Genomic DNA, 23,474 nt, shown 5'->3' with positions numbered 1-23,474 from the left:
TGTTGTTGTCCGTGTTTAGAAAAATTGAAAATGCTTGCATTATTTATTTATTTTCGCTTAAAAAGTCGGTCTTCACGCAGCAAAATGCAATGCCGATTCATACCGCTAGATGTCTATGTAACACAAATTTGATCATATTTTATCCTCTATGAATTATCATAACTTTCTTTGAACCAGTCTGTGAGCCTAGTAACATGGTTGCTCGCGCTCGATGTTAACAGGTAATTTCAGAGCATGGTTCAAGGAAAGGGTAAAATCCATTAGTAGGCCTACATAGGAAATTCCGTTTCACTATGTTTGACTTTGTGATTGTTTTCATTTCGTGTAAGACTGGAAGTAAGTGAGACAAAGAACATTTCCCCTTGCACCTGGGGATTCCCATTTAAAAGCGCTGCACCCATTGAGCCCACAGTCAAGGCAGGTGGAGTCAAAACAGCAGCATGTGACAAGGTGCAGACTTTTATAGAGCAGGTTGCTTTGATAAGAAACCATTTTTCTCAAAGGCCTGTTATGGAGACAGGTCATTTTGCTGTGCCTGAACAGAGTGTGAGATACTGAGATATTTACCATGGAGCTCAATGGTACACTGAGGAAAGATCAGGTAGGCATTCATCATTTTCTGTGCATGAATACATTCATTGAAAATGTAATGAACTGATAGGAGGGAAATAATAGGTAGGCTATATTTCTAATAACATGTTTTAATTCTCTTTTTTAGATTGATGTTCTCTCTACTGAGTACTTAGTGTTACTCACTCCCAGGTAATACACATCTTCATACTTTTTCTCTTTTATGCTTGATATACCCATCATGTTATTTATTTACATCAGGAGTTTCTATAGCAACCAGATCTTGGCCTATAAACATATTTTAAAATGGGTTGTACAGTAAGCCTATAATTCTATTATTATATCAGAAGAATAATAATCTTTATAATTTAAATGTTCTGATTGTGGAGAGGTTTGCCAAACCACCAAGGCAACATGTAAAAAGAGGAGGCCTTATGTTTTCTTTCTGATTTCTGAGTTGTAGCTCACAGGATAGTCGTAGCTGCGTAAAACTTAAAAATGTGAACTCAGTCACCCTGCTGTTGTGTTTTTGTTGATAAGGCTCTCGGTTTCTTTCTTTTGCTTGTGAAAAAGAAAGGAAAACAATAAGAGAGAGGACCAACCTGGTGCTGGGATGGGAATGCGGTTTAATTCAGTTAGTTAGTGGGTGATGAGCCAAGACGACGGTTATGATTGATTGTCTGTCATTTTACAGCTTTTTATGCTGGTGTCACACATGTGTCTGAGATAAGTTGTCCTAGACACTCTTGCTGGCCTGTGCAATAAACCAATCTTGGCTCAGGTTTAGCATTGATGTGACCATGAGGTCACAACTTTGGGTTTCTAGTTCATTTTAAACCTTACACACATTGTCAAGAAATGTACTAAAATGAATGCAGTGTTGATATCATTTTGCTACAGCCTCTATGGTGTTGTCTAATACGTACATATTTCTAATTAACTGCAGTGTGATTGGAAGTTTTTCTGTTCTGGTGGTTTCTGCAGTGAGATGGAGGCATCTAAAAGAACAGGTGAGTAAGGTTGTAAGTATTTCTGAATGTGCATGCCTGTGTGTCTACTTTTGGTAGCCATGTGTACTATGTGTTGTGTTTAATTAATATATTTTATATTTTGATAGTTTGCAGATTTTGTTTTGTTACAGCATGTTCCAGTGCAGGATATTTGTTGTTTTTTTGTTTTCTTATGCCTCTCACAGATTTACAGCTACATTCTTTTTGTGTGCGTGCTTACAGGTGCTCCTCCTGGTGCAGCTCGCCCTGGCAGACCTCCTGGCTGCTCTGATCCTGATGTCCACCAGTGTCATGAACAAAGTGAGCACTGACAACAGTGTAATCATCTGCCAATACAGCCTGCCACTGTCACTGGTGAGGAACAGTTACTTTCACTTTATGAGACTGTGAAAAGGCTGCCTTTCTCCCTTTTTACTAGCCTCTATTCCCAAAATTAACAAGGTTTTTGTCTGCTTACTCCTTAATTTCAGTGTAATGTTTTAGTTTAATGATTTAGTTTATGTACTACTTTATCATTTGACATAGGCCTGTTTAGTGGGTTTATGGGTTCATAGTATTTTGCAATGTTTCTGCCTGTGATGTGGGTGGTAGATTAACTGCTCACCTTCTTAATCAAGGAGAGAACATTGTACAGGTTTTTGCACATACCTGTGTATGTATAAATAGTAAGTTAAGGTTATTCTTTCAGTTTAGCTCACCGAATTATCACCTGTGCAGGTGATAGGGTCCAATTACGTAGGTGAGGAGAAAATAGAAAGGAGCAGCTTGCTGTGCGGTTGCCGTTTTCTCTCTTTGGATTTTCCTTTAGATTTTTTTTTGTATTTCCTGGGTATTTGCTTTTTGTGGTTGTTTTGTTAATAAACACGCCAGTTTTTGCTCTTCCCACGCTTCCTGACAAGCATCACCACCTCATCGGCCTGGGCATGAGGTGGCGGTTTGACATAGACCTCTTACCCCCTGCGAGTAAATTATTTACTAGATTATTTACTGGTGGATGAAAGGGATCATATTCTTCCTAAATGGGGCAGGGAGGTTGAGAGAGGCTTGAATTAATACATGTACCGTGAGTATCTGTGGTTTTCAGGGTTGAAAACAATCTTAGTGACTGATCACATACCTGCAGGATTTTCCCAGGATTGTAACTGAGACGCGTCACGTCTTTCTAGCAGTAAAATTTGTCAAGACGTGTTCTTTTTTGCATCTATTAAACAGAGTGGTTAGCAGTTTGCTGTGTCATGTCTTCACATGTGCAAATGTCTCTACATTGTTGCCTCAGATTGATAGGTGACGTTACTAGTAGTTTGTAAGATTTAAAATGTTTCTGTAACTCTATTATAAACTGTATCAACTTAAATCTGACATTGTCTGAATTCACATTGTATTTTGCAGTGATGGGAGTTAAGGGCAGAGTAGATATTGATTTGACCTAAAACAAAGAGAAAAGAATGTAATGTAGGAGCTAAAACACTGTTAATCCCTTTCATTGGGTTCACATTGTGGCTTTCTTTCAGAATGCACATCTGGACACTATTAGAAATTATTATTTAAAGCAAAAATAGCTGTTTTAGTTTAGATTTCTGGATTGATAAAATGGAAGGGACCCCAAGGCTAAAATGAATAATTTTATTGGTTGGTGTGTTCTCAAAAAAATCCAGTTGGCCGTAAACCCCAATCTAAACATTTTTTAAACTAACTTTAAAATGTATGGAGTACAAAAATGAGTACATGTGGGAAGTAATAACTGATCAGACTGTGATCAGTTGACATTTTGCATTATGGTATATTGTGCTACGAAAATCCTTTATATTTCACAGTTGCATTTTGTGTTTTTGTCCGTTCTGTTTCAGACATTTTATTTTATTTCATTTTTGCTGGTGGTGGTTTACGCATGGAATTCTAAGTATGCAATCCAAGGGTGGAGAGCAAGATCCATTGAGGATGAGGGTGGACAGGTGAGGCGCCCACTGCATTTGTTGGATTTCACTCTTTATAATTTGTACAAAAACAGTATAATTTAACTATTTATTTCTTCCTATCTGTCTGGTTAATAGAGTCGGTGTAGAAGGAAAATAGTCGCCATACCTGTATATGCCTTTGTGTGGTGAGTTTGTTAACAGCGTACATATTTTATAGACCCTAGTCCTAGTGCAAACAATTCAAATTCTGTATCTGTGTTGTCTAATATCACAGGTTGGTCCCCATTGCATTATACTTAGCGTATGTGCTCACTCCCTTCGTAAAAACCACTCCGGTGATTCCAGTCCTTGACAGACCATTGATTGTTCATAATGACAGCAAATACTGCACCAGGTCAGCACCCAAGCTTTATTATGAACTTCAAATAAGTTGCAAAAGTGAAATAAGTCTGTTTTCTGCTATTTTGACCTTTTTCATTTTTTCTTTTGCTCTCAGTTGTATTTTGTTCTTGCATGTCTGGAGTGATTCCTGTTCTGTTGCTGTGAGTATAAAACACATAATTTCTTGTGATTATTATTATACAAGAAATATTATTTGATGGTATTGTTGCATGTTGCAAGTTATTAAATAAGCATTTAGTCATAGTTTGTAGTGCATTTATGCTAACATGATTTTGTTTCTTCCCAGGAGAGAATTCATGACACTTTCATTAGAGTTGTTCTCGTCCTCATTGTGATATCAGTGATGTTTTCTTGCTCTGTGAGTAAACACCATTCACATTATTTTAAGAGGAATTCAGACATATTGTCAGTTAAAGTTTTGTCTTGTGAATTGGCTTTAAACATCCATGGAAATATAGTTATGATTTATAATTTTACAGTGCTATCTCTAGCCTTGAATAGTCCATTTACATGGTTAAGCAGAATGTAATTTCTTTTTTTTAGGTAATTTATTATAAGGTCGGCAAATGGTATGAAAGACATGAGCAGGAAGGGCTTTTTCCTGTGGAGGGAGATGGACGTTCAAGAAGGAGATTCAAAAGAGTGTTTTCTACTGCAAGAAATATGGTGATGGTCATCTTATTCTGCTGGACACCAGGTGCGAACACACACACACACACACAACACACACACACACACACACACACACACACACACACACACACACACACACACATTTCAAGCTAATGTAATACACTTTGTTAATTTTAAATCAACATCAGATTGATGCCTTATGTTTCTTCCTACTGTAGTGCTTGTACTTATTCTGCTGTCTACCCTGATGAACTGGACAAACATTGAACAGAGCATTCTATTTGGCCTTTACATGCTACAGGTAAGTTTTAGAAGAATGTGACTTCAGTTGAGGAAATAAAAATATCATCTTTTGTTGAGTTGCAGGTTTTAGTGTTGTTTTGTTTATTTCAGGCTGCAAGCGTGTCCCTGCAAGGCTTTCTGAACAGTATGGTGTACGCCTGGAGACGGCCCAACTTCAGGGAGGCTGTTCTAGGAGAGAATACACCCCTGCTGGCACATGAGCACCTGGCCTTCTTTGAGGAATCACTGAGGAACTCGTTGTGATTCAACTTTAGTCGTCTCTAAACACATTGAGAGACATTGTTGTGCTGCTGAAACTGGAGAAAGACTGACCGCAAGCCTGCACAATTCATGACTTCATGTCAATCTAGACTGAAAAACATTATATTTTCATTTGTGGCCTGTAGATGGAAAAAGAAATAGAACTTACAGATGAAGGATGCGCAAAGACTGATTTTTTTAATGAATTGAACCAACTCATAGTGTGTATAGTTTCAATTCAATTTTATTTATATTATCAATTTATAACAAGATTATCTCAAGACACTTTCAGATAGAGTAGTCTAGACCACATTCTATAATTACAAGGGAAAATTTAAAAAGTGGGGCCTGGGAAAAAGTTTTAGGCTTCAGGGGGGGGGGTTGAAAGAATTGCTCGGCGAAAAATAATAAAAACATAAAAAATTTTTTGTGTACAGCCCGGTCGAACCACTTATTTAGTTGGAAAATCGCTTTTTCAGTTAAATGTTTGTCTCTAAGGATAATCCTGGAATATAGGATTTATAATTAGGGTACCATAGCCGGATTCGAAAGCCATTTGGGTCTTTTTTTTAAATTTATATGTTCGGCCCAAATTAGAAAAAAAATAACCAGTATGGCATTAAATCCCTTGCCAGGAAATATCAATAAAAATGTTTTCATGAAGAAATTAAGGGGGATGGTGCCAATTTCTGAAAATGAAAAAAAACAACACAACCAACAAAAACCTTCGGGCTTAAACCTGTTAAAAACACAACACCGAATCTTTTTACGGGATCGCCCTACTTTACCAGACTGGACAATTAAAAACAGACCTATATCCTTTTAATTAAAAGGTTAAGGACTTAAGGTGTCCCCAGGGGGGGAAAAAAAATGTCCATCTTTTTGAGTTGCATTAGGTTTTTTTGTTCCCCTAACTGAAGGGGCATGATTCGAACGTGTGTGACCCTAAAGCCAACTGGATCTAAAGGGGACCCCTGTACCAGGGCCCCGGGTTCTAGGAATTTTCAGAACTCTTGCTGTTTCTAACTTAACGTTTATCAAAATAATCTGATCGGGGCCAACTATGAACCCCCCAAAGCCTCAATTCATTCTACTTCTGTCCCCAATCAAAACTAAACATTTAGCTTTTTTTCTAGTTAAAAAGAATAACTCAGATGAAGATCGCCACTATTTTTTAAATAATTGAACACCTTTCTATTTATGTTGCTTCTAAATACTAATTTTTTTAAATTTTATTCAGAAATTTTATGTGTTTAGATTTCTTTTTTTAACGTCACATGTGAAAACCTTTTAACTGGAAACGGTTTTCTTGGGGTTTTCTGTTTCCGGTTTGTGAAAGACTTTGGAATCCATTTTTGGAAATGCATACAAAATAAAGTTTTGTTGCTTTGCACAGCACAAATTACAAGGCCAGCAAGCGTAGCAGGCACCGCAGAGAGTGTAGCAAGATGTCAGGGCCTCGCAGGACTGTAGCAGGACCACGGCGAACGCGTCCCCTGATTTTGGAACCTCCAGGTCCAAGGAAACTGCTGGGGTAAAAAGAACATGAGCGCTGCGAGGAATGACCCTCCTAGAACTAGGTTAGTAGCAGGGATTTCTGGGACATGGAAACACACAAATGGAAAGCTAAAGGAGAGAGGAGTTCAGTGTGTCAAAGGAAGTCCCCCGGCAGTCTAAAACTATTACAGCATATCTAAGAGGGAAAGGGTAAAGAGAGGAGCCTGGTCGGGCTATGCTGCCCCGCCTCTCTCTAGTTTTATTATATTATTGATTATATGGTAGATGAATCTGACGACTGACAAGAAGCGGGTGGGCCTGGCAAGGCGGACGCTGCGACTCATCACTTCCTAACTATAAGATTTATCAAAGAGGAGTGTTTACTCTTAAATGTGGCGATGGTGTCTGCCTCCCAAACCCAGACCGGAAGCTGATTCCACAGGAAAGGAGCCTGATAGCTGAAGGCTCTGGCTCGCATTCTACTTTTACAGACTCTAGGAACCACAAGAACTCTGAATTCTTGGAGCGTAGTGCTCTAAGGCACTAAGAGCTCTTCAAGATAAGATGGTGCTTGACCATTTAGAGCTTTGTATGTCAGGAGAATGATTTCAAATTCAATCCTGGATTTTACAGGAAGCCAATGCAGAGAAGCTAATACAGGAGAAATATGATCTATTTTCTTAGTTCTTGTCAGAACATGCGCTGCAGCATTAAGGGACTTAAGACTCTACTAAGGGTATAGTAACATTTGTTTGTACAAATGGGGACAAATGGACTTTTGGATAAAGTGTAGAATTGTGTTGTATTTATAATGTGTACTGTTTTTATTAAAAATGTAAGATGTCATAGAAAACAATGGAATTATTGTGGCTTGTGATTTTATTTTCTTATGTTTTTCAATGATTTTTGCTTTTAAAACCATTTTTATTTTGACTTTTACTCACTTTATTTTTCCCTATTATCGACTGTACATTAATTTCAAAAAAAATGAGGAAAAACTGTCGGGGGTTTCGTACTTTGCAGTGGGGGTTTGTCATTCAAAAGCTGTGTCACATGTGATTTAGTCGGGGCCTTTTATGATTGGGAACAGTGGGAAATGTGATTTCGCAAAAAAAGGAAAAATATCTGCTTTGTCAGCCTTTGCACCACAACTGTTTCTCAAAAAGATAATTTGGGTGTAACGGGGGCAACAGAAAAAATGTATTATTAAATTTATTTAAAAACGACGAAGACACCACCCACCCCAAACACCCCACACACACACACCAAACGGGTACAAAAAATAGTTTGCTTCATTTTAGGTACCTAAAAGCCAGTTAATTTTAACCCTGCTTTTCTGCCCTTGATTGAACCCCCTTTTAAAGGGGACAGTGCAGGCCGGGTTTTTGTTTGAATAAGTAAAAGGGGGCCCTCATTTACTAATGTACGTAAACCAACTTCATGTTTTTTTTTTTCGTTGCTGGTGACCACCGTCATATACATGCTTTTTGACGTATTTAATAAAATAAAAGGTTATACATAACACAGGGTTTTTATTAATCTAATCTAAATTCTTTCAGGGAGACTTCTAAACTTAATCACTTTTCTCTATCTAAACTAAACAGCTGTTAGAGGCATTCACTTTTATTTTAACCAATAGGTAGTGGCAATGAATTTCACGAGCCAATCACAGCGTGACAATCCTGTTTTAAACCTGTCTGTCTCTGTTGCTCAGTTGTCATCTCAGGCAAAGAGCACAACCCTCCTCCTCCCCTTGCTCCTCTGGTCTTCTTCATGCACGGCTCCTTGGTCCTCCTCCGGCAGGCCACTGCAGTCGGCTCCTCGGTTGGTCTTTGGGCTCCTCACACCACCATCAGTGTCTAGACTCCATTGGGGGATTATCTTTTGGTTTTCTACCCCTTTAAAAAATATAATTTCATAAAGATGGAGTCCAATCCCCAAAGACTGTACAGTTCAGATTATGCATATGTACAATACATCTTTGCATATCAGCAACGGAGTCTCTACTGTTTTAATTGCACTGTTTGATCGGACATATATGAAAGTTATGTCTGTTTAGAAATGTGATTTTCCATTCTGCAAAGCTTTTTTTTTCTCCATTGAGTTCACTATGACTTTAGTTAAGAAACAAACAACTTTACTGTATATGATAATAAGTCAAGCTACTATCCCAGATCCAAACAGTCACTTTACTATGCTGTCAAAAGCCATGCAGCCTGCATACCTGCACTTATTGACCTAATTGGAACTTATTTGAAGGCAATCCATTTTATGATTCGCCCCAGATATTTTACACATTCCTGTAATAAAAATAAAGACTAGGCACCACAGTGTTACTGATAAAGCAGTCATACTCAGCAGATATGCAGTACCTGGGAAAGACAGATTTGATAAATCTTCTTCCTTTTAACATGAGGCAAAGTTATGGCTTTTGGGCAGAACAGTGACACTTATGACCTGTGTACGCTATTTGTCAGCTGTTTGTTCATACAGCATTTTTATTGTTTTGGTTATGTGTATAAAGTAGCCAACCAGTAGCAAAACCTTTTATTGTCATATTAATTATTTTTTAGCATGCCAGGGCTCACTGGCATATATGTACTGACAGGACTGCATGTTCATATTTGTCTGTACATGCATAGTTGCTCCATGAATTACCTGCCCAGTGAATTTTCTGAATATGATAAATGAACCCCACAGATTTGCTGACTAAACTGCATGGCTGTGGCTTAGGAAAGGGGCCATTGCAACTCCACTTTACGGCCCTGGCCCAATTTGTTGTTGTGGTTGTTCTGTTCCCATAGCAAAATGGTCTAGCATATAGTTTTTCTCGAGACAAGTTGACACCCATCCTTTGTATTCAGTGTCTACAGCAAAAAAAGAAAATGAAACTGTTTAAGGATATGCTGTAAATGGTAAATTGTTTGGGACTTATCGTGGTTATATAACTTTATAAGGGGAGTTTCAACCAGCATACCTGTGTGGCACACCTTCCAGAAGATTTCTGAACACACAAACACACACACACACACACACACACAACACACACACACACACACACACACACACACACACACACACCTCCCTCCTGGGAAGGAACACTGACAGCCTGATTTCTGATGGTCATTTTATATCTCTTTTATTATCTCTATATCAAAGGCAAGATGTTACTTTTCCTTAACTATTGGTGTAGAAATGTACATAATCATTCTTAAATACAGGTAATCACAGAACTAACAGTTGACTCTTACATTGTTTGCTTTAAATGTAATCACGCTTCCTCTTAAAACATTCTTTCAGAACCTAAACACTGATTGAAAGCATATTTCAACAAAATCTATTACCTTCAAAGCAAAATGTATTTAGAAAAATACAACAAGAACAATACACAGCAATATGATCTGTCTTCACTTTTACACTGATCACAAATACAATAGTAACTCCCTGTCAGCTGTCAGTGCTCGGGCAGAGTCGGCAGCGCTTTCTAATAGACCCTGTGTTTCCCAACCTCACTGTAAATGAGGCAAGAAAAACAAGAGAAGTCCTGGATTGCTTCTTTTTAATCATTGTTAATATAAAGAAGATAAGTGAGACACATCTGCCCTCCCCTCATGTCTCCCCTCATGTATAAATGTGCAGAGTTTTGCCCACAAAGTAGTCACAGTACCAACCTTGTCTTTTCTTTTCAGAAGTCCATGGACAAGGATCTTTGCTGCACCATTTCATAGTTCCCTCTTCGGCTTCCTGCTCTGCGTACATACACATCATACCTTCTATCTTCATCCTCCTCTTCATCCTCTTCCATCACTCTATCCTGCCTCCCCAACACTCTATTCCCCATACCATGATGACCCTGAATTCGGCCTGGTTTCATACTAGGCCAGCTCTTCTTCCGCATGCTGCTGTTCAAGTCCCTGACGGGAGGTAAGACGCTTTGGAAGTTCCCACTGAAAGGGGGAAGCTCCATGGATCCCCTACCCATGCCTTGTTCAACTTGACTGGCTTTAATGGAGTTGACAGAAGCCTGAGAGCCACAGTGATGTTCGTGAATGCAGCGTGAGCTTGATGAGGATCTCCTGAACGCCTGCAGGGACTGGAGTTCCTCTGATAACTCCCCGAGGTCCCCGGACATCTCCTAAAAAGTAATATATTGTTACATAAAAGAAAATCACCATGAACAGCTAACAATGCATCAAAGTAATCAAACTAACCTTGTCTCTGAGAGTAAAGAGTTCATAATGTGGTGGGTCAAACACCTCCTGGAAGTCTCCCCGGTGGAACAGGTTATTCTTACGTACCAACACCTAACCAACACCAAATTATGATTGAACACACTCGATAAAATGGCAATTTCTATTCCAATTTTTCGTGGAACGACACTAAATAATTTCCTTGTGACTATTACCTTCTTTCGTGGTTGTTTGACTTGCACCAGAATGGAGATGATGAGGAGCAGTAGCACCACACCCGTAGACACACAGATTATTGTCCCATGAGTCTTTGTGATATGGTGAAAAACACTTTTGGTCTTTTTCTCTGGATGAAGGATATGAAGAGAGTGACAAACAGATGACATGTAATGGACATTTACAGGCACTGAGAGTATATCAGTCTATAACTTGTTGCCATTCCCATTAGGACAGTCTGCATCTTCGGTTGCCAGGAACATTTCAGAACCTTCACTAAAAGCCAGTTTCACTGATAAACAGCCATCTCAATCATTTGAGGTGCTTAAGAGCCACTAAACCGCCAAAATGCAAGGTCTTTTATTTGGAAAGGCATTAAAGATGATGAGATCATTGTTTTCCAGCCAAGAAGACATTTTGAATGAATATTTTGTCCTGCCAAACATTTACCAATATGCACTGCATACAAGGGGCTGTCTATTTTGTAGAATTAGAGCCATAAATCCTCAAGGAGGCTCAATCTGACAAAACCAAGCCTGACCATAAATTAATTATATTTCACAGCACAACATAAGTCATTGTAATATGGCACAGCACAGAAGATTTTCTAAAAGAAGATTTACAAAGAGCTTTAGCACAACTGGAGTACCTTTGCAGTTGCCTTCATCCCAGGGAAAGACACAGTTTTGTATGCCATTGCACACCAGAGAAGTGTTGATGCACATGTTACTGTGGCAAAAGAATGCACTGCTTGAACAGGGTGCTGAAACACAAACACATGTGTATCAGTATGGGATGCAACAGGCTGACAAAGCAACCAAAGCCATTACGTAACAGTGAAAGAAAATTCTTGTAATTCTTGACCAAAGTTGTGTAACTGGGATTCCATTTATAAAGTGCTCACTGACTTTCTCTCTTTTCCAGAGAATACATGGAAACTCAGCATTCTTAATACATGCATTTTCCACAAGAGCTACCAAGACGATTTAACTAAAAAGCTGCAGTATCGAATAGAAACCACATGAGGGTGCTGCTATAAATTTGTTTACAGTCATACATCCAATCTACATACTTTGCTTGCCCTGTCAACTGTAGAAAGTAAACAAAAGGGACAATGGTCAAATTGTCAAATGACACAGGTTAAGAGTAATCTGAGGGAGAAACTCACGGTCGGCAAAAGAAGTGAACAGCATCCGGAACCGGCTGAGACGGCTTGTCTCATCAGCCCACATTCTCACTACTCCCACACCGGTGTCCAGCATGACGTCATTAGCTACTGTGCTACAAAACTTGGCCTGCAAGAAACCACACACCGATTTCTCGTACAGTTTTGGATGTGTAGTCTCATTGAGGCCAAGGTCTGTAAAACAATTGCTACATATATAATTCAGACATATTAAAAGGAGCATGTAAAGTAAAGAAAGATAAACCCTGTTGTGTAGCAGAAGAAGAGAAAAACGTAAGAGTATAAATGTGATACAATGTGCCACAAATTAAAGTACATCTTATGAAGGGGCTTTAATTTTACAGGCTGGAATAACTGTTTATTAGTATTAGACACATTATACAAAATGTTACCTTTAGGTCCTCAATGGCATTACTGCCATCATAAACAGCCACAAAGTTCTTCTTACAATCATTTGAGTTTTCCATCTGGTATTCCAAGAATCGCAGGTAAATCTGGAATAAGCAATAACAACGGATATTTTGTACATGTTGCTCATTTTTTAATGCACCACAGTGTATTTTGCTTATTTATAAGAGTACATGTTTGAAGGCATTGCATTAAAGGATCAAATATAAATCATATCGTGCCATCTTTATTGTATACATGTACGTATGTACACTGTTGGATTATTAATGTACGTGTTTGCATTATACTGCTTGTGTACATATGTCACCCTGTGGGTGTACTGTCAGGGAATGCTTGATAATAAAAAAGGTAGAGCGCATGTATCTAGGTTTTTTTGTGATAATGGGTAGTAATAAAATAAATAAAAAAATCATATACTTTGTCTTCATGATTATGTAAAGGATATGGAACAAACACATAACAACATATGTGGAGGAGATTTGTGTCCAATGAATCACTCCCCCTCTTGTCAACTTGGGGAGAAGTATTTCTTTAAATCTCTTCTTAACTCTTACCTTTATTATACATTTTTTTCCTTACATGACCATCCAGTCATTACTAATATGGATAATGGTAGGAAATAAAGCTTATTCTGCTTTTGTGCATTAGATAACTGGCAAAAATGTTAACTTTAACATGCCACATGCCATACCATACCCTGTTGTTTGTTGGGGCTCGTATAGTCCAGATGCAGTCCAATGCCTGGTCTGGCCTCACTTTATAGTCCTCCTCCACCTGACTGGAACGGATCAAGCCGTCAGCCCCAGACAGCTCAAACTGACAATCTGACGTATGGACAATGACAACAAGTAGATTAGAGGAAAACAAACACATATTAATCCAAAAATGTACAATTGAATTATTTGGGTTGGCTGAGCTGTGTGGTTGCACTACCTGGGATGGGGTTTAGGAGTCCTCCCACATGCAGATGAAATTCAGGATCTTTGAAGGGAAATCATAAGAACAGATATCACACAATGAGAGGCCTCATCAGTCGAAGAACAGATATGTGAATACAGCGTTCAAAGACATTTTTGATTAAAGCACTATTTGAGAAGACCAGATGCACATTGAATGATGGTGCAGTGACAACAGGATGGTGCAGTGACAACATTGCCATGCAGGGATTAATCACCTGCAGTAAAGCTGTACCGGACCTTGAATCCATACCCCTCCAGCTCTTCATCACTGAAAAAGCGGATCCACATAAAGCGTCCGCTAGAGAGAACGAGTCCGGGACATGCCGAGCCACAGAAGCGATTGATGAGCGGCGAGAAGCTGAAGGGACCGTCTCTCACCTCGATGTGGTCGAAACGACACTCAAATGACGCTTCGATATAGAAGGTCTGATCGAACAGCAGCTCTATCCTCTGGCGGGGCAGGGCTGAGGGACGCAGAACAGTGTGTCACATCTACTGCCACAGAGGTGATTCAGGGTTATAACCAGAGAATGGACAGTGCTGGAAAAGATATTCTCTCCTTTCAAATTCATAACCAAGAATTACTTTAGGCCAGGACAGTTTTGTGGGCTCCAGTAGCAATTATAGAGAAACTGATGCATGAAATGACAATAATGTTTGATGCATTCTTTGGTGAGCAGGCTAATAAGGAATGCACCGTGAATTTGTTTTTGCCTGCAAGCTTGTGGGGGAAACCTCAGTGGTTAGATTTGTCAGTACTCAAACACACTTTAAAAGAAAATATTGTTTCTAAAATAATAATAATAATTCTTAAATAATGATAATCCAAACACCATATGTGACCAATTTAGGATGAGCAATGCAGAAGGAAATGCCAACAACAGATCATTACAAATATAAGTGTTATTTTCAGATTTCTTTTAATTACGATCAGAAGAGTCTGACCTAATTTAAAGTCAAAATCTGCATCACAGGAACTTGAATAGAAGCGCAAATTCGTTGCCCAGCAGTGACATTAGGGACATTATTAGGCTCAGGGGCATGTTGTTGATTACCTTCCAGTACATACAGGCACTCCTTGTTGGGAGGGTAGGTTTTGGGGTAGTTTGGGGAGCTGAAGGAGCCACCATCTGTGTTCCGTACCCAGTTTCCACAGTGATGAGATTGCTGCGGCCGTTGAGAGGGTCTAAGCCCTTTTGATCCTGCACCTCCATCTGTATGTATATTTAATTATGGTGCATCATGGTACAATTTGAAGACAATTGAAAGCAACTGTGTAGATAATTGTGCAAAAAACTTCAGTGATCTTTAATACAATATGTCTTGATTTAATATAGCCCCATCTCTTAAAGGAGTGCAGTGTATGCATCAATCTTACAGTACCTTTTGTCTTTTGTGCCAGAGCAAATCCCTCCTCAATGAACAGGATGAATACCCACACTGTAAAAGAAGCAGGCAGTGTGAGAGGAAAAGTCCAATCAAGGAATAAAGGAAACAGGAGCTTAGCAGGATTTCTGTGTCTGTTTGTCGACTGAGCTGAATCCCTGAATGTATATAACAGGTCAGCCGAGTCAAGTTCAAAAGGTGCTTCCACCATCTGCTTGCTTAACTCTTCCTCCCATTTTCATTTCCTCCCTTTTCTTTTTTCCCCTAAGGTTTATATGTAACACAGAGGACAAGAACTGTTGACAATCTGCTGTGCGCCATACTGTGCAAGAACTTCTTACAGAAAAAAGTCTGGGGTATGGGGTCCAACTTCCACTTTCCTCGTTTGAAAGCCGTGATGTCTCATGGGTGGGCCAAATTCTCTGGGTGGGCAGAGCAAAAAAAGGGGAGGTAACCTTGCTCCCTATGACCTCATAAGGGGCAAGATTCCAGATCGGCTCATCTGAGCTTTCACTTTCTCAAAGGCAGAACAAGATACCCAGGGTTTGGTTTACACCTATTGCCATTTCTAGCCACTGGGGGGCCATAGGCAGGCTGGGGGAACGCATATTAATGTTAAAAAACCTCATGAAGTGAAATGTTCATACCATGAGACCTTTAAATAAAATTGACCTACATAGAGTCTTCAAGCCCAAGGCCACCAGACCACTAAAATTTAGTTTTGAGTTTACGCCAAAGTAGTGTGTTGACATGTTGCTGTGAATGTCCACTCACAATCTGCAAGACACACAACAGCAGTCATCATGTAGGCTGAATGTTTGTTGAATGAGGCTGAGAGTTTGAAGGAACTAGTTTGAAACTGTTAAGACATTGTCCGCACCATTACTAATGTCTGTTTACTGCATCTCTCCCATGGACATCTAAACCATGTAATATGTATAAAGAAACCAGACTTCCAAACCTCAAATATGAATCTATAGAAAGATAGCCTACTGTAACAATGCATTCTTTAAATTAACTGATGGCAAAAATGACTACACTCCAGCTGACTGTCACTTCCCGGAAGAATTAAGTGTTTTTGTTCATTGAACAAATCTATACCACTTCCACAGAGACCATATTCTGTGTGGCAAGTGGTATAAATGGTAAGTGTGTGTGTGTGTGTGTGTGTGTGTGTGTGTGTGTGTGTGTGTGTGTGTGTGTGTGTGTGTGTGTGTGTGTGTAAAGGAGGAACTGAGGCAGCAGCAGCCTAAATCCTCCTATCCAGGCAAAGAGCCATTTCTTATTCTATCAATGGAGCCATAATATGCTGAGGAAAAAGAGAGTTCCTCCTTTTGACATGTGTTTATGTCTTTCTTGTAAAATGTGGCTTTACTTTCACACCAGAATACATAGAGTGCAAGTGGGGAGCTGTCACATCAGCACCGTGAAGCGTTACGGAGAACATTTCAACACAAAGAGATTAGTTTGTCGTTTTCTTGTTTTTTAAAAGTGTCTCCTGGATGTAAAAAAAAAATCCCTGAACGTACTTTTTGTGATGTCATTATCATGTGTTTACTTTGTGCACAACGTAAAAATTGCAGAACAACATACGCAAATGTGTCAAGAGTCTGCCATGAGCAAGACATCTCGGAAATGGATTATCAGAGATTACAAACTCCCGCCTGTCTCTCTATAAAGCATACAAATATGGATCGTTCCACTCACCTGTATGCATCCTCTCAACTGTCCGTTTTCTGGGGTTTGATTTCGAACCAACTGTACATCCCTCCGTCATGGGTATGGATTAGCGAATGTTACAAAATCCAACTTTCACCTTTTTATCCTAATATCAATGGTCAAGATGGGAGAAGCTTCTGGGGCAAAAAGAGCTGATGAACTTCTGACTCATCATCAGCATTATAGAATGAGGGGAAAAAAAGTCAGATGAGGTCAATTTTTCAGAGCAAAGACGCAGTTCTTACAGAGCTCATGTCTGTGGCCTACCAGTCTGAGACTGATACTCCTCAAATACACGGAGGATCTGTCTGCGGCTGCTCGCGGTTTTAAGATTGGGTTTAGTTGGCGCGAGAAGGGGGAAGAGCTGCTTGCGCATGTGCATCGTCCCACACGAGTAGCCTAATAAACGATGTGATAATCCTCTCAAAGCCTGCACAATGATATATTACATTAAGAATTCCCATATTTGAAAATGTGATGAAAATAGTATGAAACAGCTAGTGTCCAGAAGGCAAATGGACGCACACACACACACGCACACACACACACACACACACACACACACACATACAACTACTGTGCATAAATCAGTCACACACATACAGTACATTCCTGTGCATTGCTATTCCAAGAGGCAAAGCAGGGCACATTCCCCGTTGTCTTCTATTCTCATTTTTTCTCGAAGGACACATGGCGCCCAAAGCCTAAAAAAAGCTGGCTAGAGCTGCAGAAAGATGAAAATGGAAACCAAGACTTGGTGGGATGGAGATTTTCCTTTCTTGTGTTGCCGTTAACCGCCCAACTTGTCACCAGGTCCACTGGCAGATTTGTCCCTCTGAAGCTGATTGCAACCGCTTTAAATCAGCAACTTTAACAGATAGCCTGTGGACATTTTTTTTTAATTAATTTAACTTTTATTTATCCAGGTAAGTCAATTGAGAACAAATTCTCATTTGCAACGACAACCTTTCACATTCACACAGTTACACATTCATACCTGGAAGCTGCCCAGTACAACCACAGTCTGATCTGCTGGCCACTGAGCAGCGCCACAGTGGTTGGGGTTAGGAGCCTTGCTCAAGGGCACCTCAGTGGTAGTAATGATAATTTTCCCCATCCAGATTGTGTTGTTTTACACTGGTCCTGGAACACGTTCTCATGTCCCAGCATGCTGTTTGTAATTGTTTGTAATCTTGAAATAAAAACATTTGGTCACAAAAAAATACATCTAGTCAAGTGTAAAGTATACTAAAATAATGTACAACAACCTAAAACTCCAGCACAGTTATTCTTAGTTAGCCTACATTTTACCACAGCTACTCACACAAGCAACAGATTTAGCCTTCCTCAATTATGTATATTAATTATCTACTGTGTGTTGGAAAATTCGATTTATTTGTGTTATCTATTTCCAATGATGATGAACTTAATTCCTTTCCTGCTCCTTTGAATTTCTGTTTCTCGTGTAAAAACTTGTGTAACAAATATAAGCCTCACAAAAGAACAATAGCAGCAACCAAACTTCACAAAAAAGTCATACACATCCTACCAGAAAGCCCAGAAAGCCCAGGAGCCATATTTTCCAAGTCTTATTAGTTATTTAGTAAGGTGGAACCAATTTTTCTCCAGCAGTAACAGCCGAGGTGATTTAACAAAATGTACAGTATGTGCGATCATAAATCATCATTGCATCATGTGGGCCTGTGCATAAAGCTGACATTATTCTCTTGTGATTGATAGTCAAGTGAAAGTGTTGTCTCTGAGATGCATGAATAATTTATTTCCTGGAGTGCGTTTGGTTTGTAAGGACTGCTGGGACACAGCATCATCCTGATCTGTGTGACATTTGAACTGCAGCGGAAAAAGATGAAGCCTACAGATTACCAGATGCCACAGCTGTCGACCATCACTGTTTGTTACTATCTGTCTGTCTGTCTGTCTGTCTGTCTGTCTGTCTGTCTGTCTGTCCCTCATACAGTCACTCTTAAACACACATTCAAACTGGCAAACTGATACACCTCTGTTTACTGCACATCAAAAGTGCTAAAATCTGCATATGTTGCCATGACAACCATGCTGGTGTCTTGCCTCCTTCTTTTAAGGCAATCAGGGACCTAGAAAGCAGATGCTTTAGGGGGGTTAACAGATACAGGGATCAAAGGAAACAAAAGACTACATTTGTTTACCTGTAATGCTGCTACTGCTACTAAAGGGAATGCTTTGTGTTACAGTAACCTAAAGCTAATTGAGAGTTTATCTTTTAATACCCCGTGAGTAGCTGTAGGCCTAATGTTGTTAAAGCTTGTGTAATACGAGGTGTCCTTGAGGTCTTTTATTTGCTTTCCCCATCAATGCACATCACTGCAACCCTGTCCTTTTCCTAAATAAAGTGCTCTGGAAAACAAGTCTTTCGTGTGCAGGATGTGTGTGGGCTCTCTCCGTAAGAACTATTCAACAAGCTAGAAGTTAATGGTATGAACGCAATGTTCCCAACAAAACTAAATTGCCTGATTCTACATGTACTGAATGAAAGCAAGTTGCCATGTTATTAAAATACATCTTGTCCTTAGTGAATTGCAACTGAATCTTTAAAGGAAACTATCATAATTACCTTCGGAAAAACATTCCATCTCATCTCAATCAAAAGCTTTGAAACAGTTTAAAATGGGCCGTGCAATTAGAATGTTTTAGGCAACGTTCACATCATCATTTCTGCATTAAACAGCCACTAGAAAATATTTCATTCAAATTACATCAAATATTCATATTTTTTGTTTTTGACACATTAAACACATGCACGCATACAGTATGTGTAACCACAATTATAGTGTGTTTTTTGCCCTTGTAACAATAGTAAGGGGCAAGGTTGTACTAAATTAAAACTGTAAACCACTGTAGAGTGGGACATTACCTCAATGCCCACAAATTCTCTTATAATCATCAAAAGCACTAACATTTATTTCTTAAGCAGCAGACTTGTGTATTACCAGTTCTGTACGTGTAAGTCAACTGTAACGTAAGGATAATCAGACAGTTTTTGTAATGTCACAACCTTTTTTGGCAACCACCAAAAGAGCTCAGAGCCAAAAAACTGGAACGGAGGTTAATGAATCCCAAATTGTTCATGATTATAATTAGCATTTTGATTGGAGTCTTAAGCAGGCAAGTAGTTGCTCTTATTAGCGTGTCCTAAAGGATGAAATTAGCATCTGTTAGCATTTAATTTGGCAGAATCTTTCCATTCTTTCTTTCTTTTTTCTTATTGTAAAAGGACAAGGTCATGCATTGAAAATAATTGAACATTTCTGGAAAAAAAAAACAATGGTCTTTTTAGGAAAAGGGTAATCTTTAAAGTCAGGGATTACACAGCAGGACATTTCAGGCAGTTCAACAGCAACGTGTAACAAAAGGGTCAGGAGGTCCCAGGTGCTCTTCAACTATTCACAAGCACACTTCCCTAGTAATACACTATCTGGTCGTGCTTTGAATCCATGCCACTGTTGCTCGATCTGCTCAATGCAGGAAAAACAAGAGATTGGTGAATTTAGAAGAAAAGCACTTTTATCAGCTTCCAAGGAAAAGTCATTAGGTTACCACAAGCCTGTGACCTACAAGTCCCAACTTTAATAGGGTGGGACAGATTACTGCGTCCCAGTGACTTCTCAGTTATCATCACATTGATTTGTCTGTGTTTTTTTGCAGCAGATTGTATTGCCTTTGCTATGGGCATTTGATGTCACAACTGTAGATTATGTCATAACTAATCACCCTGATGCACATCCCACTGTGTTAAATCCTACACTTAGTTGAGGAAGTAAAAACAGGTAGTAATCTAGTGGAGCAAAAAAAGCCTTTACTGAGATGTACCAACAGCATGACTTTTTCTTTAAGGTACCAAAGACAGTTCGTCAAAAACATTATATACACAGAAGTTAGACTTGAAATGTAATAATCCTCATGGATGTTTCTTAGTCAGCTTAAGTTTTAACGCCAGACTGTCCCAGGAGCCCCAGTCAATAAGCGTTGACAAAAATATCCCATTCCAGAGCAGATTTAGACTTATACGATATCATGGAGCAGGAAGAGTGGATGTTAAACTCCATTCTTATCTCTGGCACGTATGACAACAGATTATATGGAGAAAGACAGAGAAATGACCTCATTAGACAAATGTCAGAAAAAAAAAACTATCCTAAGCCATCAAAACAATGCAAAATCAATTGTAAAAAAAAAAAAAAAAAAAAAAAGCTTGGTTCATTTCATTTAAATATTTGCTCCCTGTTTAAATTTCACCTCAATCCTGTGTTTTTGGTTAATTTATATCTCTTCTTCTATTCTGTTCATGCTCAGCCCCCGCTCCCATGAAGCGCTGCATCTCTTCTGTATTAGTATAAATCTCTATGGTTTGTTGTGTGTGATATCTTCCTGATATCTTCTAGGACCAATTCATCAGAAGCATCACAGGAAAACACACACACAGGCCCAAAAGGCACTATTATGTACATTCTAATCAAACACATCTGCAGTTTGCACATCAACAATGCACATAAACCATAGACTGTTAATATACAGTCCATGACATAAACACACTGAATGAGTGCTGAAAGATTGGTCTTTGTGTCTTTGAACATGATTTTAAACTGGGAGGGCTCCCACGTGTTTTGCAGCAAACACAGCCGTAATAATGACTTCCTCTTTTCCTCAGGTATCAGGCTGTGTGTGTGTAAAGTCAGACATTTTGAAGTTGTTTGTGTGTCCTTATAATATTGTCCTGGTTAACATAATGAGACAATATATTATGTATCTGCCAACAGATGACATCCATTTCTGACCATTTGTATATCTTCATTCAATTTTTTTTATTCTGCTTTTCCTAAATCTTGCTCTCTTATGCCATGTTTCTGGGCCAGACGGCCATTAGTTATGAACTACAAGTCTGGTTCTCATCAATTAAGCTCAAGAGGTGGCCATGAAAAACAAAAAAAAGACAAATGACAGACTGAGCTTTGCTGATCAAGTTGTTCATGACCAATGCAACTTGTGTTTTCTACACAGTAGCTTCTCAATAAACAAAAATCCACATTATGCCCTCTTCAAACTGTGAGTAAAATGTAATTATGGGTCAATGTGTTCTGAAATATAAAAAAATGAGGCTTATTACAATATTCATCTTATAACAATCCTGACATCAACATCAGATAAATGCCAAACAAAACTGCAGTGCTTATGCTCTCGTGTCAGTAAGTTCAGCAAACATTTTGGCCATGTTCAATCCACAAATTCAGCAGCAAGTCAAGTAAAGCAGTGACAAGCTTTACTCCATCAGCAAACAGAAATCTTCTTAGCACGGCTTGATCTGTGGATGTGGCAGGAGGCCTGGAGGAGGATGAGTTCAATGCTACTTTAGGTTCTTCATATATTTTAACGTTAAATTTGAATGTTAACGTTTAAATACGTTTTTATAATTAATTCAATTATTTTAACATAAACGGTAATGAGCTTATGATAATAAGCTAAAGAAATATATATTTCTCTTAAGAGATGGGTTGCATTGCAAGATAACTGTTTATGACCCTCATAGGGTGGGTGTTTCACTGGAGACCAACTCACTCTGGTCATATAATTCTCAATTTGAGCTTGTTGGACTTTTCCAGTTTCCAGCGGTGTTATATAAAATGAAAATGCTATATGAATTTCAAAATGTAGGTCAGTAATACGGTTATTTTCAAAAAAATGCCTCTATTGACATCTGTTGTAAATGACAATAATATGGCGGGAGATTTTGAGGATTTCTTTTTCATTTGATACCAGTTCAGCCCTCTGATTAATTGTCATTCCTAAAATGCGCTGAACTTGAGAGCTTTAGGGGAAATGACATTGTGCCTGCATCTGGCTGTTAACATTCTCTTTGCCTTGAGGTTTTTTTCCCCTCCCATCTCCCCCACTTTTTTAATTTAGTCAAATATACAAAGCCGGTATTTGCAATCAAGGCCTAAGCACTTTGGAGGGGATTTAGAGACATAATTAAAAGGCTGTGTGGGTGTAGGCAGCTTTGAAACAAAGTGTCAGAAAGGGAGAGTCTGATACAAGGTTGTTTGCAACACCAGAGATTGAAAAAAGGCAACAAAAGGACAGAGCGAGAGATGAAAAGAGGGAAAAGTGAGAAAAACTAGACTAGCATGGATTATGCTGCTTTCGGCCAGTAAGAATAAGGCAGACGGGGTTAGAAGCCATCGTGCTTAAGTATGTAGACACGTACCCATACATGCAATGCATTTACAAAAAAAAAATCCATCAAACAATTATACAATTATTATTATTATTGGGAGATAGAAAAGTGGTGCTGATGATGAAATAGATTTCACTTTAAAGCAAGTGTTGTTTTATGTTGCTGGCACAAAGATGCCAAGTAAAATATGTGAGGAACAGCAATAAGTACCAACATATTTAACCACATGGCTACCGCAAATGTGGATAAAGAACAGAAAGGCCGGGGTCAGAGTACGGCATCCCTGATGAATTTCCAACAATGATAACCTGTACAGTGTGTGTTTGTGTATGTGTGGTGTGTGTGTGTGTGTGTGTGTGTGTGTGTTTATGTGTTTGCTGGTACATTTCCAGGAGATGGAAGTGTATGGGGGGAGGGAGGAAGAAGAGAGAGAGAGAGAGAGAGAGAGAGAGAGAGAGAGAGAGAGAGAGAGAGAGATTTGGAAATCCTAGTTGAACAACCTTTGATTCAATAATAGTGGAAGGCTAAATTTTCTGATTCACACCAGAGGACCCATATGAACCAAACTTACTTTAATAAAATGTCTTATTATAAGACAGTCTTTGCCTAA

At 39.0% G+C, this 23,474-nt stretch overlaps 2 protein-coding genes across 3 annotated transcripts; one reads left to right on the top strand and one right to left on the bottom strand.

The window, feature by feature from the left end:
• Positions 1–184: 184 nt before the first annotated feature.
• Positions 185–5,221, top strand: si:dkey-30c15.2 (transmembrane protein 116). Its single transcript, XM_032524560.1, has 12 exons — positions 185–601; positions 719–762; positions 1,517–1,580; positions 1,803–1,934; positions 3,428–3,532; positions 3,632–3,681; positions 3,771–3,890; positions 3,993–4,038; positions 4,185–4,256; positions 4,442–4,595; positions 4,750–4,832; positions 4,925–5,221. The coding sequence occupies exons 1-12, from the start codon at positions 569–571 to the stop codon at positions 5,075–5,077; spliced, it is 1,056 nt and encodes a 351-aa protein (XP_032380451.1). The 5' UTR covers positions 185–568; the 3' UTR covers positions 5,078–5,221.
• Positions 5,222–9,742: 4,521 nt separating this feature from the next.
• On the bottom strand, positions 9,743–16,964 carry neto2b (neuropilin (NRP) and tolloid (TLL)-like 2b). 2 transcript variants are annotated; one of them, XM_032524533.1, is made up of 12 exons: positions 16,624–16,964; positions 14,914–14,970; positions 14,586–14,744; positions 13,746–13,994; positions 13,505–13,552; positions 13,268–13,395; positions 12,556–12,657; positions 12,146–12,272; positions 11,627–11,740; positions 10,977–11,107; positions 10,783–10,875; positions 9,743–10,706 (listed from the first exon to the last, which is right to left on the bottom strand). In XM_032524533.1, exons 1-12 carry the CDS (start codon positions 16,691–16,693, stop codon positions 10,257–10,259), a joined length of 1,728 nt encoding a protein of 575 aa, XP_032380424.1. In that variant the 5' UTR covers positions 16,694–16,964; the 3' UTR covers positions 9,743–10,256. The 2 variants fall into 2 exon arrangements, with proteins under 2 accessions (XP_032380424.1, XP_032380425.1); XM_032524534.1 differs by lacking the exon at positions 12,556–12,657.
• Between the last annotated feature and the right edge of the window lie 6,510 nt (positions 16,965–23,474).

Source organism: Etheostoma spectabile, chromosome 8 (assembly GCF_008692095.1).
Source record: "Etheostoma spectabile isolate EspeVRDwgs_2016 chromosome 8, UIUC_Espe_1.0, whole genome shotgun sequence".
In the NCBI taxonomy this organism is placed as follows: Eukaryota; Metazoa; Chordata; class Actinopteri; order Perciformes; family Percidae; genus Etheostoma; species Etheostoma spectabile.
The sequence above is the reverse complement of the archived record's forward strand: the minus strand, read 5'-3'. Positions and strand labels throughout refer to the sequence as shown.

Bases quoted from the DNA above. Each gene is read 5' to 3' on its own strand.
- si:dkey-30c15.2 (XM_032524560.1), top strand. From the start codon at position 569: ATGGAGCTCAATGGTACACTGAGGAAAGATCAG. The intron at 1,935-3,427 runs GTGAGGAACAGT...GTTCTGTTTCAG, and splicing joins ACAGCCTGCCACTGTCACTG to ACATTTTATTTTATTTCATT. The intron at 3,682-3,770 runs GTGAGTTTGTTA...CTAATATCACAG, and splicing joins CCTGTATATGCCTTTGTGTG to GTTGGTCCCCATTGCATTAT.
- neto2b (XM_032524533.1), bottom strand. From the start codon at position 16,693: ATGACGGAGGGATGTACAGTTGGTTCGAAATCAAACCCCAGAAAACGG. The intron at 13,396-13,504 runs GTAGTGCAACCA...TCCATACGTCAG, and splicing joins ACTCCTAAACCCCATCCCAG to ATTGTCAGTTTGAGCTGTCT. The intron at 12,658-13,267 runs GTATGGTATGGC...TGCTTATTCCAG, and splicing joins GAGCCCCAACAAACAACAGG to ATTTACCTGCGATTCTTGGA.